Here is a 21,915-nt window from a genome sequence, read left to right as displayed (position 1 = left end):
CTAGACAATGAAACTACTCTAGACATTAAAAACACTTCTCTAGACATTGAAATCACATTAAAAACACTTCACTTGACACTGAAAGGACTTCACTAAACATTGAAATCACTTCAACAGACACTGAAAGCACTTCTCTAGACACTGAAAGCACTTCTCTAGACACTGAAAGCAATTTCTAGACAATGACAAGGATGTGGCCTTCTTTATAATTTCAAATGCCGGCGTATATTTTAGGTGCATTTTTAAAAAGTTTTTTTTTATCATATTTCACCTAAAAAACAGTTGTGTATTACGTATGCATGTCTGTATGTATGTGCATATATACATACACACACACAAATATATATATATATACAGTATATATTTATATATATATTTACATTATATATACATAATATATATATGAATGTCTTTTCCTATAATACTACAGTGTAATATGAAAATAAATATATATATATATATATATATATATATATATATATATATATATATATATATATATATATATATATATATATATACACAGAATCATCTTAACAATACAGTAAGCGAAATGAGAGAGAGAGAGAGAGAGAGAGAGAGATGCATGATAAAACTTACATATTATAATCATGATTAGGATGGCGATTAGCGGAAGAGACTGGATCAGCAGATAACACAAATCCATAATACACTGACAGAGAGAGAGAGAATCAGCAGATAACACAGATCTATAAACTAACTAGATTATCTCACGCTTTCGCTACGCAGCGGAACTTACTATACTCAATTACTGATCGTTAATAACTGTCTTAGGATTTAAACGACCTTCCCGTTGCCTTTGCAGTAATAACAAATGTCTATTGTCTTTAAAATAAAGTTTGTTTTCGATTTACAATTGCAATAAATAAGAGGAATTACATCGTAAAGAACGCTGGTAACCTTTGAAATAACTAGTAACTTGGTTTTATTCAGTTTGAGGCGAGTAAGCATTTTATTCGTTATAGGGAAGTTTTCATAATAATAATAATAATAATAATAATAATAATAATAATAATAATAATAATAATAATAATAATAATATCATTATTATTATCTTTATTATCGAGTAAAATATTTAATGTTATATGTATATGTATATATATATATACACACATATATATATTTATATTATATACACACACATATATATATACATATATAAATATATATTAAATATTATTGTCAATTATGCAATATCATCATCATCATTATATTAAAAACAAAATATAATATCTCGAGAAAACATCTTTATACCGTCATTATGAATTATACCAACAAGAAAAATAATACAACAAAAACTGAATGGAATAAAAAAGTAAATAAAAAACAAGACTGCAGGACGAAATAGAAGCGCCTCGGGGAGGAGGAGGAGGAGGAGGAGGTACCTCACCATTGATATCTGGGCATCCCCGGGCATTCCTGGGCATTCGGTACACCTTCCCTGGACCGCTATCAGCCGGGTCATATCAGGTGTCGTTTTCTCCACAGCTTAAGATCCCTGTTGCCAGGGTCGTCAGAATGTATACGATCTCCCTGTACCGAGGCATCCCCGTAGGGGGGGGGGGAAGTAGTGCCGTCAGTGCGCCTCACGCGGTGAAACGTAAGCATAAGGTTCTTTTGCAGCGTCCCGTCGACCCGTAGCTGCGACCCCTTTCATTCCTTCTGACTATAGTTCCTATTCTCTTTCTTCCATCTTATTTTCCTCAACCCTCTCCTATCAACTGTTTCAATATTATTTTCAGCGCTGAATGACCTCTATTTATAAGAAGAAGATTGACAATCATCGTGGAATGACCACAGTCTTTCGGTAAGTGGAGCTATTTTTTTTTGTTTTCCAAACCGCTGTGAAAAGGAGATTGATACTCAGACACTGCTGCTCGTCAACACGGCCACCAAACATGTCTCCGATGAATGGTGCTGGCCCGCAAATCCAGTTGCTGAGAAATCTGAACGTTGAATTACTATGGACTACAAAGAAAAGAAAAAAGAAATAGAAATAGAAATAGAAATGTCACCGTGAATCAGTCGAGAGGACGGGCCAGCCAACATGTCGGAATAGTTCGACATTGCAATCTTCCACGGAAAAAAAAAAAAAATGTTCCACTTAATAAAAAGAATAAAACATCACATGCCTTCCTCACGTGATTCGGACATCAAGAGTTAGTGAGTGAATTGCGCGCCTCCATCAATACCCAATGATGGAATAGCTTGGAGCAAAATCTCAAGGTGACCGTTTGCTATTTGAAAAGAAACGCAAACCCCCACCCCAACCCCAGCCTACCCACCTCCCACACACAAATTATAGGAACGCTGGTGGACTCGCTTAATTTCCCAATATCATCTTGGCCTCTGGGATGTCATTACTTTGCTAGCAGAGGAATGGAGTCCAAGAAACCTTGAACTTCGGTGGCCTTGAACTACAGAAAAAAATCTAAATATGGGAATTAAATCCCAGAATCCTTGAACTTGTGTGGCCTTGTACTGCAAAAAGTCTACATATAGGAATTAAATCCCAGAAACCTTGAACTTTGGTGGCCTTGCACTGCAAAAAAATCTAAATATAGGAATTAAATCTCAGAAGCCTTGAACTTTCGCGGCCTCATACCCCAAAAAATCAAACTTCACACGGGAGACCTATAAGGAGGTACCATTTGCATTTGAACTCCTTTCCCAAGGGCAGCGCTGAACTGCCGTGCCCTGAGGAGAACAAAAAGGGCTGGATGTAAGGCCACGCCTAGATTTTATCACACAACCAGAGTAATGAACACACAGTAATCATAACACAGTCAGTCAGTTCATTACCAGAGTAATTTATGCAAAACAATCATGACTGAATTGTAACTTGGTACTTCTCCATAGTGACAGTAATCATACCACAATCAATCTGTTCATTACCAGAGTAAATTTACGCTCCACAATCATAACTGAGCTGTAACTTGGTACTTCTCCATAGTGCTAATTTAGAAAGAGCTCGTGAAAAATTAATTTAATAAATCGACACTATAGTAACGTGGCAATTTCTGTTTACAAAATCAAACTGTGATAAAGATCTATTGAAAAGTTAAGTTTTGGGGCTTAGCCCCAAATCCAGTGTCACGCTGAATAGATGACCGAAAAGGTTAATGATAAATATGTCTCATTTACAACCTAATGTGTATTCCAAAAATGATTGTTTGATATCGATCTATTCATAAATCTACAATTCATATTATGAAGTGTACGGTAATATATATATATATATATATATATATATATATATATATATATATATATATATATATATATATATATATATATATATAATATATACATATATATATATATATATATATATATATATATATATATATATATATATATATATATATACATATATACTGTATGTATGTATAGAAATAATCAGCACAATCACGTGTAGAACAGAAATAAATTTTTAACTCACATCAGGATCGAAACCAGGTCTTTCAATTGAAAGACAAAGGTGCTGCCCACTAGCCCATACAAGTCATAAAAGAAGCTGGAACCTGCGTGCCACTGCAACCAAGGAATTACCTGGGCAAGCTAACTGCTTGCATACCAGCGTGTTTTCCCCCAACTTCCCGACTCAGCAACAACCCACTTGCCCAGGTAATTCCTTGTGTGCAATGGTACTCAGGTTACAACTGCTTTTATGACTTGTATGGCCTAGTGGGCAGCGCCCTTGCCATTCAATTGAAAGACCTGGGTTCGATCCTGATGTATATATATATATATATATATATATATATATATATATATATATATATATATATAGAAATACATATATATATATATATATATATATATATATATACACAGTATATACGCTATATGACAACAAATACTGGATTAAAATTCTGAAACATCAAAATACCAAACGCTCTAATATTTTTGAATTGTTTTGAGAAACTCAGAATTATCCAGCATGTGAAAATATACTCTACTTGAGAAGGGAATTTACACATCATTGCAATACTTAGCCTACTTGTAGTCAGCACTCACTAGTTACACAGCGTCACTCACTAGTTACACAGCGTCACTTACTAGTCACACAGCGTCTCGCCCTTGGGCACTGGGCAGCCGTGTTGAAATATATTTCGTCTTAAATATATCTCGTCTGCCCTGTTCACACATAATCGATTTCTGTAATGGTTCGACTTCGGAGAAGTGGATACTACACTCCCTTCTCGATTCGACTGACTGATGACTTAAGGTTAAGTAGTCAAGTGTGTTTTAGCTGTGAATGATTTTGACGAAAAATTGAAAGTTGAATAAAAGGTTTTTCCGACAATCATTCACTCAAGTATTTATTATTATTATAACTCAGAAGATGAATAATAATAATATCAAAAGAGAAAAAATAAATTGATTAAATTAATAAATGAAATAAAAATGTAAGTAGATTATCAAAATTATCAATTATTAATATTGTTGTTGTTATTCATCAAAAGAGGAAAAATAAAGATAAATTAATAAATAGAAATAAAACATCAATCAATTAAATAAATTGATTAAATTAATAAACAGAAATAAAAATGTGAGTAAATTTTCAAAATTATCATTTATTAATATTATTATTGTTATTATTCTGAAGATGAATAATAATAATATCAAAAGAGAAAAAATAAATCGATTAAATTAATAAATAAAAAGAAATAAAAATGTAAGTAAATGATCAAAATTATCAATTATTTAATATTATTATTGTTATTATTCTGAAAATGAATAATAATAATATCAAAAGAGAAAAAATAAACTGATTAAATTAATAAATAAACAGAAATAAAAATGTGAGTAAATTATCAAAATACAAGAATTGTCTTAGGGTATTAATGCATCCTTTTTTTTCACTGTACAAACTTTCAAGTTACACCGAGAGAAATTATTATATAAAAAATTGGTAAACCCTGATGACAAATGTTTAGAAGGAAAAATGTTTACAAGGAAAACCTGCTGTGTTTTCTCAGTCCTCCTGATATACCCGTACACACAAACATTCTCACCTCACCTCCTCCAAAGCCCCTCCAACATTTGCAGCAATGAGTGTGTGTAGAGATGTACATGACATAAAAAGCTTCCTTTAGACCACCTTATCAGAGATACTGAAATTATACATCGAGACGGGAACAATGGCAGGCTGGTGATTGGTGAAGTATTGGGCATCACAGTGTGTTGCAGCCTGTGTTGAATATTCAGGTCCTAGGACACTACTATACCTCATTCTCTACCACGCCCCCTTTCCCTTACCCATCCCCTCACAGCCCGCACCCAGGAGGGGGGAGGGGAGGTCCTTTGCCCCTCACAGCCCACACCAGCAGGAGGGGAGGAAGGGTGGGGGGAGGTCCTTTACTGGATTCTCATTGGAGCAATGTGGGAAGATCTCATGAAACTCCACGGATTATCATATAGATCTGTCTCCCGTTATATTTCTTTGTGAATTTCATTTTTATCATTTCCAAAATTCACCTGTATGAGTGAATTAGCGTTATATAATAACTTCAATTTCTCTATAACAATTTAACATTGACGGGCATAATTTAATGACTAAACCAACTATCATCACAAGAATTAATAGATGCATCAATACTGCAACCTTTTTTTCAGCCTTGAAGATAATATTCCACCATTCGTCTCATCGCTTTACAGGTGGTAGTTCCACAATTTAATTACCCTCTACTTCCCAGCAATGCTATTTAGGATGAGTTTCTAGACCCACGTCATGGTTTACCATGCCTGCAATCCTACTAACAGCTGTCTAATCACCAGGTGCATGAAATTGTTAATTAGGTCAAAATAAACGCAGCGGATTTTAAGGAAACGAACAAAGACTTTTTGAACAAGTAAAATACTACTATGGTTTCTAGATGGTAAGGCAAGGTTCTTCTTTAATCGCTGAGATAGGGAGGCCACACATACACTTACACTTACACATTCACACATACATAGGCCTATATTTATATATATAATATGTTAGATATATAATATACATACATCCATCCATACGGAACATATAAAAATATATATATATACATTTATATGTATATATATGTATATAGCCTATAGATAGATAGATAGATAGATAGATAGATAGATAGATAGATAGATTGATAGATAGACAGATAGGTCTATAAACAGAAAACTGTGTAGATAAGGTCCCAGAAGACTGTTCAAGAGCCAAGCACGAACTCACATTAGGCCATGTAACTCATTACAAGTTGCCCAAAATAACTCACAATGATGATGAATGCACAGACTCTCCCTGGTTCTGAAGATGCATTCATTAAAGTTTTACTTGAATAAATATCTCTGACAGAAGACCAATTCACTCAATTATTTATTTGCAATACAGTGGTTTAAAGGTAATTATCAGTAAATACTTGACAGAGGAGCATTTTACTCAAGATTTATATTTACAAGAATTTGAAGGTCATTATTACTAACATTACCCACTCTAACTTCTCTTAATTTTTTTGTGCCGGTGTGACAACTTTTCTTGTAAGAATGGCTATTTTAACATTTTTCTTTTTTTTATATACATCGAATTATGTAACATTGTGAAAACATTTTCTGTAAAAAAAAAGGTTATTTAACTTTTTTTCTTAATTTACCTTATTTTTTAAATTTATTTTTAAAATTTACGTCAAAATTAAGTTTCAGCATCAGCTTAAAACGCCTCTAGCTCAAACTGAAGTTTTTTGACGGACACACAACCCAAGTGTCATGAAGTCCGAAGGGGAACAATTCAACCTGTCTGCCCTGAGAATAACAACACAATTGTTATGATGACAGCTGATCGGAATTCCAGATAGTCCCACTAGCAAGGCACCTCACCGGTTTTTACCGGAATCCCGCAGGTACCGGCGATCTCATACATTCGGACGGCAAGAGATCTTACGATAGGAAAACAAAACTACCTGAGCTCACAGGCTCTAATTTAACTGAACACCTGCAATGAGAAAGAGGCTGACATGTAATAAGAAAGAGATCGACCTGTGATAAGCGAGAGATTGGTTGACAGGGGCGTAGGTTTATATCAAACTGGTTTCATACAGGAAACATCATCAGCATCATGATGAGAGCAACCTGACGGTATCGGTATAACATATGTGTATATTAAACACACACACACAGAGACACACACTCACACAATCTCTCTCTCTCTCTCTCTCTCTCTTAACAAGTGATTCGTTTATTGCACGTCACCACAGGTGAAAAAAATGAGAGTGGGTGTAGGTCCTGGCCGGTTTCAGCTTATGTCCAAGCCACACACACACACACACACACACACACACACACACACACACATATATATATATATATATATATATATATATATATATATATATATATATATACCTGTATATGTGTATGTATGTATGTATGTATGTACACATAGTCTACAAACGAACCTAACCAATCAGCCACCCAACAGGAATCCACAAAGCCTACAGGACAGGAGAGACCACACTCTAGAAAAATATGCCGAAAACCAGATCGCACAACGGTCAATCTGGTTCTGGCAGTGGCAAATGACATATTGCAATTCAAGGCATTATTACCTCTCTACCCTGGTCACGTCCCCTGAGACAATTGTCCGTATTCATTTCCATTAGGGAAGAGAGACTCCCGGTAACATAAGTATCGGGGGATTATTCTCCCCGTATTCCTCGCCCAAGCACGATAACAAATGCTTGGGAATTCTCTGCGCTGCTCTCGACAGACGTGACAGGAAAGAGAGAGGAGCAGAGGCCTAGAAACATATACAGATGTCAGGGCTCTCTGCATTACGCATTACGACCCACTAATAACGGCGGATTAATCAGGGCTTTATCGAGGCACTTCCGGTGTAGTTTTGCTTGTGTGTATGTGAGTTTTTTGTTTGTGCGTTCGTTTTTACTCGGTGTTCATCGAGTTCCATTCCGGGTTGTCGTAATATTCAGTGTGATGCAGGTGAATTTACCCGTTTCATTAGGCTACCCTTCATAATAATTTCAATTCCTGTTTCATATTCCTTCGTCACGATAAATGGGTACAAAGAGAAGCACAGATGTTCGTGCGTGACTGCAAACATTCGGCTGGCGCAATGAAGGAAGATTAAAAAAATCATTTTCATGATGTCAGAGAAACAAAAGACGAATCATAAGTAGGAAAAACAGTTGGAATCAATAAACAAAATGAATCACGAAGTCTAGGCTATAAAGCCGATTACTGGGGCAAAATTACGATGAATACATAAGTCATGAAATTTAGCCAATAACGCCAAGTACTGGGGCACTTTAAGCCATTCAGTGCTTGAGACAGTAAAAAGAATTAGACTACTTGGGCACTTTAGGTCATTCAGTGCTTGAGCCTGTGAAAGAATTACTGGGGAACTTTCTGGCCATTCAGTGCTTGAGCCAGTGAAAGAATTACTGGGGCACTTTCGGCCATTCAGTGCTTGAGACAGTAAAAAAAATTACTGGGGCACTTTCTGGCCATTCAGCGCTTGAGCCAGTGAAAGAATTACCAGGGCAGTTTCTGGCCATTCAGCGCTTGAGCCAGTGAAAGAATTACCAGGGCAGTTTCTGGCCATTCAGCGCTTGAGCCAGTGAAAGAATTACTGAGGCACTTTCTGGCCATTCAGCGCTTGAGACAGTAAAAAAAATTACTGGGGCACTTTCTGGCAATTCAGCGCTTGACACAGTGAAAGAATTACTGGGGCACTTTCTGGCCATTCAGTGCTTGAGACAGTGAAAAGATGGAACTTAAGTGGCTGTCCAGCAAGTTACAGTGAAACAGACAATAAAACTAGATGAAGCACACGGATCTAAAGGTGTGGCTAGGAGACAACTTAACAGTTGCACTAAGAAAGAATCTAAAGCACAAGGCTTTAAAAAAAGTGGGTACAGCTAGGGGCCGAAGGGACGCTTCAAACACCCTTTAGTAATGCCTACAGTGCACCACGTTGAGGTGCACTATCGAGATTGCCCGCCTAGGAGAAAAAATTACAATTCTTAAATGATGAGTCTCATGAAAATACTTCTTTTGTATAATTGTTCCTTAGTTCCCAAAAGACGCAATCTTGTCTTCCACAAACAAAAGAAAAATAAATCCCGCTTAGGAAATTGATGCTTCTTCCGTATACTGGAATGAAATCTAAAATTTAGGTCAAAGGCCAAGCACTGGGACCTCTGAGGTCATTCAGCGCTCAAAGGGAAACAGAGTAAAAAGGATTTCAAGGTGTAACGGGAGGAAAACCTCGTAGTTGCACTATGAAACAATCGTCAGGAGAGGGTAGAAGGGGTGAGATGAAATGGAAGAAAGAGAATATGAACGGAGGTACAGTAAAAGGAATGAAAGGGGTTGCAGCTATGGGCCGAAGGGACGCTGCAAAGAACCTAAAGTAATGCCTACAGTCCACCTACGGAGGATTATGAAACTGAGGCTTCTTCAATATAATGAAATGACTAAATATCAAAACATATAATTATTTATTTTTTAATTAATTTATATATTTCTCCCAGCAAACTTCCCTTCCTCCACCGACCTCCAACCAACGCACCGGCTTAGCGGATCACTTAACACTTCAATCAGCCACTCGACAGTGTTCCGCTGACAAATTCGACTGAATAAATTGACGGTAAGACATATATCGACGCTGAAAAAATGGGATAAAAAAGGGAGAAGACACTCGTTACCTAATCGTAGCACAAAACCAGACCGCAAAAAAACCGGTCTATTTTGGCCAAGGCTATAGAATCACTAAAGGTATTCATCAAATCAGGAGGTTATGTCGTAGGCAGCAGTTGATTAAGAAATCTGCGGATCGGGTCCACAAAATGCATTATCAGTATACGAAACAAGACTATCATGCTTCGCTATTCCTGAAGCTTGAGTGGTTATGTATATGTATATGTATTTGTATATGTATATATGTGTATGTATATGTATATATATATATATATATATATATATATATATATATTATATATATATATATATATATATATATATATATCTTGAATCCTATGTGTCAAAATTTCTTCATCTGGATCTTAGGCCTTGTAGTGAAAAGCGTATCCAAAAAATGAGTAAATCAAAAGTTAAGAGGGCATTGTGATTATTACATAAAAAAATATATATATATATATATATATATATATATATATATATATATATATATATATATATATATATATATATATATATATATTACTAAAACCTCCATTATACTAAACGATTATCATATTTATATAACCTGAATGTTAGGAGAGTAATACTGGTACCCTTGCATTTCGAAACCTAACGCCTGCAATAATGACATCAGTATACAAATCTCTTGGTCTATTTCCTTAATTCCAGGAAAAACACGACCTGGACACCCGTCGCATTTTCTGGATAATACCAACCAAACTATCCATGAGAGGTGTACCAAGTTCCCCCTGTACTGATGTCAACACAACAGAGTCACCACTTAAGAAAAGATCCAGTGTCTGTGGTAATTTGAAAGGGCCTGCTTTGGCAAGTCATTTGCCTTTCAGCGCATGAAATAAATATCTTTGCAGGTAACAAACAGGCTCTACGTCCATAAATTTATCTCTCTTAGGGTAAGGGTGTTTAGGCTAACATTACCTTGCCCCTCTGTAAGCACTCCTAATTTTGTTACCAGGGTATCTACAACGGCAGAATCTACTTCGTTTGCTCATGAAGTGACTAATAAAAAGGATTTCAATCTCATATGCGAATGGTGTTCTCGTATGTGTTGGATGCTTCTCACTTTCACTCAAGTACCGTCTGCCTATGAAACAGTCTTTTGTTGGGCTTGATCATCACACTTTGGAATACACTTTTCATGCTTAATCTCCGGTTTATCTCCTCGGTGAAACTGAACTGAAGCTATTCTTTTGATCTATGATCCCACTCCTGTCTCGTCTCTCAGTCATCTTCCTCTCCCTCTCACTCGCTCTATTCTGCAGATATAATTTCGGTCCCTATTCCGTTGAGCTAGAGTGGGAGCTCTTCCTGCTATCAGGCAGCCTTGTGACGCCAGTCGTGCCAACTCTTCCAAATTCACCACAAGTAGACAATCGCCAAGCCTCGAACTGCGAGGTTCAAGGACTGTTCCTGTCCTTCCACAGAGCTTAGTAGCGAAGGATGTACTACGTAGAGCATAAAAATGAAACAATCATGCAACTATTGGTAGAACTGATCACCACATGATCCAATCTCCTAACATCACCAGCATTCTAATTATCTTTAACACATTCTGTGGCCTACAAGACGATGATACTGCTTTGTCACTGAGCAAGACCGCCTGTACATATGCATAATTAAGACATCAAATGATTTACTGGGAACTGAAAATAAGAAAGAAATGTCCCAGAACTCAATGATGAGAAGGGAAGTCAAAATCGAAGGGAGGAAAAATTGTTCTAGATTTCAAATCTATACCAAACTGAATACGTTCTCTCCATAAACTTATCATATGACAGAAATGCCTTCAAAAGTGCTCTGAATAATGAAACGTTAATTATAATAGGGAAAGTTTGAGGTCTACATCCCAATGTGGAGAGATAAGGGCTACAGGAAGGTTTTATGACGGAGGAAATGCAAGAAAAAAAAAGTTCAAAAACAGACAGGAATTTTTGCCAAAAAACAGCAACCTGGACCATATCATTATTCTAAAGCAAGCTTGATTCATTAGTAACACCTAATAATGTTAGTAAAGAGAATTAAAAGCCACACTAGTGTTAAAAATATTTATGTATGGAATTAAAAACGATAAGGAGAGACTTTCATATAGCCTATTACTCCGTAGGACTGAGTAGTACCTGAAAGTCTTTCCTTATAGTATTTAGCTCTGTTTTTAGATCTTTATATATGTATATATATATATATAATATATATATATATATATGTATATATATATATATATATATATATATATATAATATATATATATATATATGTATATATATAATACTAAACACACATATAGCCTATAGATATGTGATATATAAAAATAAATAAATGAACATGAGTAGGCTATATATGTATATATATAAAATAATACATAAACATCAGCTGAAGCCACAGGAAATGTTTAAAAGGAAACGACACATTACGATATTATCTTATAATGCTTCCCATCCTGCAAGCAGCACTGGCTGAACACTCCACAATCTCCGTCAATAACTCTGCCCTGCCTAAAACTGTCTGTCACATCAAAGTATTTGTGTCAGAGCTGTCATGACATAATTCCTAATAACAGCCCTTTAATGAGGAGCGTTTTGAGTTGAGAAGGAAAAACTTCCACCTAACGGGTCGCGGAAGACACCCTTAGGCCTATCCTTCGGAATATAAACACAATGCATTTCCGTGCTATTGTCTGCGGACAAGAAAAGGTATAAAATGTTACAATTACGATATGCCGGGTAAACTGAAGATGCCTACCCCTCAGAATATGAGCAAAGATTCATTTCCCCGCTAACGTTTGTGGGCAAGAAAAGGTATAAAGTGTTACAATTACGATATACCGGGTATATTGAAGACACCAGTAGGCCTACCCCTCAGAATATGAGCAAAGGTTCATTTCCCCGCTAACGTTTGTGGGCAGGAAAAGGTATAAAATGTTACAATTACGATATACCGGGTATATTGAAGACACCGGTAGGCCTACCCCTCAGAATATGAGCAAAGGTTCATTTCCCCGCTAACGTTTGTGGGCAAGAAAAGGTATAAAATGTTACAACTACGATATACCGGGTATATTGAAGACACCAGTAAGCCTACCCCTCCGAATACAAACACAATGCATTTCCGTGCAATCGTTTGTGGGCAAGAAAATGTATAAATAGTTACAGATGCAATGCAGCGAGTATATACGTTATTCTTCATAATTTTTCCTGCAATTTTCGTGAGCCTTATTAAATGAAAAAAGTAAATAAGCAACTCCGTGTGGCTCAAGTCCAATCTTGGACCTGAGCCAGATTATGCCTTCAGGTGTAGCTCGCTGAAAACCTGTTCTCCTTTCACACACACACACACACACACACACACACACACACACACACATACACATACACACACGAGTGCGCGCAGGTACCAAGATCGCCGACCGTCTTCAGGCTTGATTTTTAAGTTCTTAGGTCAACTCCCTAGCGTCTGGAGTTTATAAATAGTAAACAAAACAATCTCTGTGTTTACGGTTTAAAATTTCCGGATAAAATTTTCTATTTTATTTTGCAAGATTCAGTTTAAATTCATTTGCGTCTCAAGCAGAGACTTTTGCCAATCGCGAATGATCCTCGTGACGTCAAGAGGAATGTCGTGACGTCACAGTGCTCAATTACCTAATCTGAATGCGTTGTCGTACGCAATCTCTCTCTCTCTCTCTCTCTCTCTCTCTCTCTCTCTACCTGCTATACCAATTCTCGCCGATTATGTAAGCATGTTTGCAACCGCATCTAACAGTACATTTATCGAAAAATAACTCTTTATAAAGAGACTTAGGAGCAATTGGCAACTAAAGTCATCAACTTCTTTGCCCTACTGTCAATAAATTAATAAATGTCACTGCTGAAGGCAAAACAAAACAAAGCGATACCAGATGAGCACCTGGGTGTGCCGGTCACCTGAAGTTGTAAAGGGAACACCCTTCTACCTGATAAAAGAAAGAAACACTTCTATGGAATATGCATTCAGAAAAGGAAGTCTCTCTCTCTCTCTCTCTCCCTCTCTCTCTCTCTCTCTCTCATTTGTATGTATTTGTATGTATATTAATATTATATATATATATATATATATATATATATATATATATATATATATATATATATATATATATATATATATATATATATATATATATATGTTGTTTCGAAATTTTTTTTATCGGTAAATGAACACATGCCAGTCATTACTCTACTCTGCCGTGTGTTTAACGTCCTATTCCACACCTCAGTCAGTTTTCTTTTATTTGGTTTCAACTTAAATTCTACATATTATCCACGTAGTTCAACCTTGGGTCAGCCGACAACAAAACGCCCAGTGAAAGTCGGTTTCAAGGAGACAGGAAACAACTTAAATGCCACAAAACATTTTATATAACCCCCACTTTGATTTTCAGCTCTTACTGTTGCGCCCTTGCACTGCTAACTATTCTTGAGCTGAAATTTGCATGTCCCTGATGTCATTTTAGTTTTCTGTAAAAGAAAACTACTGTGCCGGCTTTGCCTGTCCGTCCGCACTCTTTTCTGTTCGTCCCCAGATCTTAAAAACTACCGAGGCTAGAGGGCTGCAAATTGGTATGTTGATTATCCACCCTCCAATCATCAAACATACCAAATTGCAGCCCTCTAGCCTCAGTAGCTTTTATTTTATTTAAGGTTGAAGTTAGCCATAATCGTACTTCTGGCCGTGGTCAAAGATTGAAGGGCCACGGCTCATACAGCATTATACTGAGACCACCGACGGTGGCCTTGATTATACGCTGTACAGACAACTCCACTGGAAGGGTGAATTCTTATTTTATAAATTAAAACGGCCGACTCGAGGCCCCGTAGCTGAGAGGGAACTCTGCCACGGACATGAGACTCCAAAAGGACCCCACTTCGGCATTTTTTACTCATTTAACCTTGTTAATGAGGCCTTCATCTGCATTCTACTCCAGACAGCTTTCTCCCTTTCCGATTCCGCACCTGGACAGCAATGCTGCCGAGTCGGTTACTGGAGTGCGGCTACGAAGCTTAAGCAGTGAGATCGATATCCCAGAGGCTGGGGATGTCAGCCAGAACAAGTTCCTGACCCTACGGGAGCAACGGCTCTCAAGCCACAGTAGGTCCCTCCACTGAGCCTTCAGACAAGAAATATATATATATATATATATATATATATATATATATATATATATATATATATATATATATATATAGAGAGAGAGAGAGAGAGAGAGAGAGAGAGAGAGAGAGAGAGAGAGAGAGAGAATCTATTGGTGACTCTGTACCAGACACGTGTGTAATTGTAGTAGCTACAATGTCCTCTTGACTGCTTGAATTCTTTACACACTTTTTGGATATGCTTGTTGCTACAAAGCCTTAGATCCAAATGCAAGATTTGGATCTAAGGCTTTTTTAGTGACAAGCATAATCCAAAAAGCGTGAAGAAATCGACCAGTTAAGAGGGCACTGTGGTTATTACAATTATATATATATATATATATATATATATATATATATATATATATATATATATATATATATATATATATATATATATATATATATATATATATATATATATATATATATCTTAGCTTCCACAAACATTCCAATGACCTACCATATCTATTACACAAACTTCCTTGTTCCACCTAACTGTGACATCTCTTCTCTTATCTTATCATCTCTTCTCACATTTACTCCCAACTGCTTTCATTCCTACAACATCCAGATTAACATTCATTGCTCCTTATTCCCTGTTAAAATTTACCCTAAAACCTTACAGTACACTTTTTTTTTACATTTCCTCTCATTTTTCTTCTCTTGCAAACATTTGCAAACTCTCTCACTTGTTTCTGCAGTTTCAAGGAGAGCCCCAGTCTGGACTTTACTAGTTTTGTTTACCTTTCCTCACATATTTCTCTTCTTGCAAGCCCTTGCAAACTCTCTCACCTGTTTCTGCAACGTCTCCCGAACGAACCACAATCTGGATTGTATCATCAGTGAACATAAACCATTTACAATTCATATTCTTACCCACAACTCTGTACAAACATCTAGCGCCTTTTTTCCGTCGGCGAGACATAACATTCTTGTGTCTGAACCACTTCTGAGATCAAACAGCCACTCAGCCGTCTAAATATTCTGAACGCATTCTTCACTTCTGTCACAAAAACCTTTGTAACAAAATATCTCCTGTTCCACTAGTCAGCAAACTGAACTGAACTGAATATAGAATTTAGGCCAAAGGCCAAGCACTTGGACCAGTGAGGTCATTCAGCACTGAAACGGAAACTGACAGTAAAAGGTCTGAAAGATGTAACAGGAGGAAAACCTCGCAGTTCCACCATGAATCAATTGTAAGGAGAGGGTGGAAAGTGAGATGGAAATAAGAGAATATGAGAGGAGGTGCAAATTGAATGATTTCCTAATGTGCCACCGGTTCCATGTCAACGTCTTATTCTTTGAATCCAATTGCATACTGCGTTCGAGACATCAGTGACAAAAAAATGAAGAAATAAAAAGAAAAAAGTGCGACGTTCAAATTTTACACTTTAACAACATACAATTTTAAAATATTATCAGAGGATGAAATTACGTAATCATGATTTGCTGAGCTCGAGGACCTTGGGTCTCGCTGCTCACCCGAGCTTTCTTAACACATTTATGCGTTTATTATTACGATTTATCTTACGTATTCCAACGTAAAACTTTGGACTCCTACTGTGGCACCAGACTGGCCCAGGGGGGCCAGTTTTAAACAAGCCCATATTTACACCAAGTGAGGATAACTGCATATTAATTCGACAAACTGTAGCCATGTTGTTCTTAAGAAGATTTTTAAATTGGAATATAAAATTTAGGAAAAAGCCCAAGCGCTGGTACCTACGAGGTCATTCAGCGCTGAAAATAACATTGAAACAATTGTTAGGAAAGGGTGAAAAGTAAGATGGAAGAAAGCGAATATGAACAGAGGTAGAGTAAAAGGAATGAAAGGGATTGCAGCTAGGGGCCGAGGCGACGCTGAAGAGAACCGTAAGTAATGCCTACAGTGCACCGCATGAGGTACGGAAAGATGATTTTTTAAACTTTCTTAGATATTCCCAAGTAAAACTCTGGCCGGCCTCTGCGCCGGAAGAGATAGTCTGAACAAAATTAAATCTACACTATATCAGCAAAGGAAGTTCTCACTCAGATAAGTCATTTCTGGCCCAGTATAGCCTACCTCTAGAGAAGATGACTTTTAAATGGTGCAAACGCACTTTTACCAATTCTTAAGCAGCCTATGTCCCGCTGAAACGGGTCGTGGGTCCTATCTGATCAAACTTGTATTCCCTGTAATCAAGGATGTTTTGTGCCCAGTTTAAATGAAACTGGTCAAGTGGTTCTGAGGAAGATGTCAAGAATGTGAAAAGATTATGCCAAATGAGCGTACACATAGTGTATATTTACATTTATTTATTAATCCAGTTAATTTATTTTTTTCTTTTCCAGTACCTGATCTTGTCTTTCTGCACATACAAAATATTCATAGTAGCATGAGTCTTGAAATGGATTAACGAATCCATAGTTACGTATGGGTACAGATATATTAAAAATAACTCTATTAAGATTCCTGAGAGCTCTCTATATATTTTTATTTTTAATATATTTGAATCCATACATAACTGTTGATTTGTTTCTCCAATAACCATAATAATAAACATACACACGTGCATGCGTACAAATATACGCCTATTTGAGCTTGAAACGCAGAACTACGCAGAACCAAAATCATAATTATAACTACGATCAAATACAAACTGAATCACAATACCGTATAGCTCTGATCCATCTCCGCCTCCATCTTTCCTTGATGCAAAGTTGACTTTTGAGGAATGTATTTAAGAAACACCTCGAGCTGCGCACAACACACCGAATGACCTGTTATCAGCTTGCAAAAGTGAGGAACTGACGATGTATGCTTCTTTGCGAAAATGTTAAAATGTCCGTTCACATAGATATGCTTGGATACTGCGTGGTCACGCCTTAATGGCGAGCATTGGACAGATGTGGAATACGTTCGGTTTTAATTCAGATGTTGCGTCAAACTCAGATGGGGCCGGTTTAATAATCGCCTGACGGACTGATGTGTATCACGGTAATTTGCTTTTACCCAAGTAAAATTTCGAGAACTGACTTTTAAGCGCCGTATAAAAGCTTTCCCTGCAGAGAGAGAGAGAGAGAGAGAGAGAGAGAGAGAGAGAGAGAGAGAGAGAGAGAGAGAGAGAGAGACTTTACGCTTTTAAACGAGAGAGAGAGAGAGAGAGAGAGAGAGAGAGAGAGAGAGAGAGAGAGAGAGAGAGAGAGAGAGAGAGATTTTCGTACAATATTGTGCATGAGAACAAAAATTAAAAATTACGCGTCATCCCATTAAAATTCAATATAACAATCGCACCGGTCGTAATTTTTTAAAACTGTCCTCAATTCTGGGTCACCTTAACAATCTTCAAGTACTATTTCTCCTCTTCCCTATCGTTTCGCCAGCCCTCCGTAGGGCCAAGCACTGTAGGTGAAAAGTTTGGCATGGGTGTCAAAAGTTCCTGACCTTCAAAATAGTTTTTTTTTTCAAACGATTACAGATTTTTTTTCCAGGGGATTAAAAAAAAGGTTTTTCAAAAGGATTATAAAAAATTCCTTCCTTAGCATTAGAAAAGTTTTCCCTTGCCATTAAACTAAGTTTTTATAACGGATTAAAAAAGTTTTAAACTAAGTTTTTATAACATTAAAAAGTTTTTTCCAAAGGATTATAAAAAAAGTTCCTTCCAGAGCATTAAAAAAGTTTTCCCCAAGGAATTAAAGTTTTTATAAAGGACTAAACAAATTTTTTTTTCAAACGATTGAAAAGCTTTCTAAACGGTTAAAGATTTTTCCAAAGCATTAAAAAAAAGTTTGTTCCAAACGATTAATAAAAGTTTTTCCCAAGAATTAAGTTTTTTTTCCACACGTTTAAAAATTTTTTTCCAAAGGATTAAAAAAAGTTTTTTGCCAAACGATTAAAAAAAGTTTTTTTGCAAATAATTTTTTAAAAATTTGTTTCCAAAGCATTAGAAAAATTTTTCCAAAAGAATTAAAAAAAAATTTCCAAAGCATTAAAAAATTTTTTCAAATCATTAAAAAGTTGCTAAACGTTGTTTTCCAAAGTATAAAAAAAATTACCGAAGCACAAAAAAAAGTCTCCAAAGCATTAAAAGAAGTTTTTTCCAAATCATTAAAAAGTTTTGTTTTCAAAACAATAAAAAAATTTTTTCATAGGATTTAAAAAAAAAAAGAAAGGTATAAAAATCAGAAGCTGAAATGAAATCAACGTCAGGTACTCACCAAAGTCTGCTCATATTCCCTGTAACCACCAACATCGGTCTCCTCAGTTTCATCTTCGTCCTCCGAGTCCCCAGGGGAATCTTCCAGCGGACAGACATGGCTGCGGCGGTGGTGAGGTCGTTGGAAAATTAGTCTCTACGTTATTTCTTGGTTCCCCAAAAGAGGAGTCAAGTCAAGCGCTGTGTTCAAACGCAAACACCCCTGAACGGTCTCTTTCTTTTTATCACTATTTTTGCACAACTCGAGCTGTTAAAGACACAGAACACAGAGTAGCTGATTGAGTATTCACTCCAGTAGCTTTAACTCCAAGTTGTGAATATCCTGGGTACCTTAAAGCCACATAACACAGAGTATTTGGGTATTCACTTCGGAAGCTTTAACTACAGGCTATGATGCCTCGGGTACAAACGGTGTCCAAGACACAAAACAAAGCGTATTTGGCAACTGACTTTCGGAATTTTTAACCCTTAAATTATGAATATCTTGGGTGACAAAAATATTAGTCACATAACAAAGCGTATTCGAGGATTCACATCAGTAGCTCTTGATCCCAGTTATAAAAACCCCTGGGCACCAGTTACCAGAATGTGAACACGACAATGACAGAAGTTTCACATCACAGAACGATGGGCATACTTCAGCAGCTCTTAATCTCAGTTATAAATAGTTATAAATGCCCCTGGGCACCACTTACAAGAATGTGAACACCACCGGAATCGCACAGCGAGGCGCAGAAATTTCACATCAAGGTTACGCGTGCTGACTTTCTCTCAAGAACTTCACGACTAGTTAAGACCCCTTTCAGGCGGCGTCAACCTGACTCGCTCAGAGGGCCCACAAAAAAAAAAAAAACTCTGCCTCAAGAGAAAGGTCACCAGCTTGATCTGACCAGTTTGAACTCACACGTTTGCAAAAAAAAAAAAAAAAAAAAAAAAAATGCTCGTCCGTCACTTGTAAATACACAAAGCCAATTCAATACTGAATTATGAACAAGTGATACCGGATTCTTATTGCACTCAATTCTCCCTGAAATTAACGTATTTATGTGTTAAGAATAAGGGGTTAATTCGTAACACACCACCAACGCTTGCCATATAACTAGCATCCGCGATTCAGCAACACTGCAGGTGTCTTGTCATCGATCTGGCAAACAGCTGTTCTGTGTAAATTCAGCTTATGCTCTGGTTTCCAAGAACACAATTCTTGTTATCTCTTGAAATAAATAACTGAAACCACTGTGTGGTCTGAACTCAGAAGTTTACAAAAAAAAAAAAAAGGCTTGACTTGTCCGTCACTTGTGTTGATAGTTCAACAGTGAATTATGGAGAAGTGACACTTGATTCTTACTTCCTGAAATTAATGTACAACCGCTCATTACTTCTCAGAACTGAATCCGTGTTATTTCTTGAGACAAATGAATGGAACCACTATCCGGTATGCACAACAAACGAGCCACTATGAATGGACGGAGCACACGACGACGGCACGACCTATTATCAACTCGTACAAATGAGGACAGAGGCAGATTATCAGATAGTACATTCGACGACTGCTTATCCACTAATATCACTGAATTTTATCTCTAAATCACTATCTCGGCCTTTTAAATTAGGACGGTGCGGTCAAGTATCTTATCTTCACTACGATCGACCTCAACTTCTAAGGAATTGTCGACCGTCCCCCATCAAAACTTCTTAAACGGTAACTTATCGATCACACTGCCCGAGAGAATTGCTTCTTATCTTCCCTCGTTATCAGAAATAGACGAGAGTTATCTTCGTGTTTTCTTCACTACAGAGTAAACAACGCCAGTATGACTTCTCAAGACAATCTGATGTTCAGCCGTTTCCTGTAAAGATAAGGGAAAAAGATCAGTCATGCAACTACAAACAGCAAAATTCTATATGACTAAAAATTCAAGAGTAAAGAGCATTAACGATGCATTATTATTATTATTATTATTATTATTATTATTATTATTATTATTATTATTATTATTATTATTATTATTATTCAGAAGACGAACCCTGTTCATGTGGAACAAGTCCACCAAAGGGGCCACTGACTTGAAATTCAAGCTTCCAAAGAATATTATGGTGTTCAATCGAAAGAGGCAACAGAAGGTAATGAGAAGCACAGAAAGAGATCAGTTATTATACAAACAGATAAATAAATAAATAAATAAAAATAGAAGTAAAATAATGTTATGTCCCTATAATTCCTACAGTCATCTCCCATCATATAACGGAATACATTCCTCGCGCGCATTCTTTTGGAACCTTTCTCCCCGACCGGAAATACCTTACTCACCCTGGTCAGCCAAGTCACACATAACCAGCGCCATACCACATGACCCCTTGTACTGGTGCGTTTCCATTTTCCAGACTTTCGTTTTTATTTCTTACAGTCTTCAAAATGGCGACCAAAACCATTCTGAAGTTTATTTAACTCCTCCCACTCCTGACCTTTCCAATTGTACTTCTTTTTGTTCTCCTCATTCAACAAATTGTCAAAATGCTTAGTCCACTGATATATTACTTCATGTTCTTCAACCACCACCTTTCCATATACATCTTTTACTCTTTCGTCTATTTGCCCGTTATTCCCTTCTATTCATCTCATCTCCCTGAATAACGGATGCTCTTGCCTTTTTTTTTTTGTGGTGAAATTAAAATAGAGACTATCTGCTTTTTTCCCCATCAATAAAATTATTTCATTATCTACCAGTTCCAACCTTCTTTCCGTCTTCAACTGTGCTCATACCTGTACACACCCGCCGCTGACTCATTGGCCCCTGCCTTGAATTTCCGCTTCTCCT

General features: G+C 36.7%; 1 protein-coding gene across 11 annotated transcripts in view; it reads right to left on the bottom strand.

Moving 5' to 3' along the window:
* Positions 1-21,915, bottom strand: part of LOC136846746 (chloride channel protein 2-like) — a 169,825-nt gene that overhangs the window by 129,695 nt on the left and 18,215 nt on the right. For 8 of the 11 annotated variants that reach the window (XM_067117936.1, XM_067117933.1, XM_067117935.1 and 5 more), the window contains exon 2: positions 19,098-20,946. Coding sequence is in view for 3 of the 11 variants with exons in the window: in XM_067117931.1 (XP_066974032.1) it covers positions 17,554-17,583 (30 nt within the window). In the remaining 8 variants the exon portion in view is untranslated. Of the gene's footprint in view, positions 1-17,553; positions 17,790-19,097; positions 20,947-21,915 lie in introns of those variants that run through there. The other 3 variants (XM_067117931.1, XM_067117930.1, XM_067117938.1) reach the window with 3 other exon arrangements.

This window comes from Macrobrachium rosenbergii, chromosome 15 (genome assembly GCF_040412425.1).
Source record: "Macrobrachium rosenbergii isolate ZJJX-2024 chromosome 15, ASM4041242v1, whole genome shotgun sequence".
NCBI lineage: Eukaryota > Metazoa > Arthropoda > Malacostraca > Decapoda > Palaemonidae > Macrobrachium > Macrobrachium rosenbergii.
This window is presented reverse-complemented; position numbering and strand designations above follow the sequence as displayed.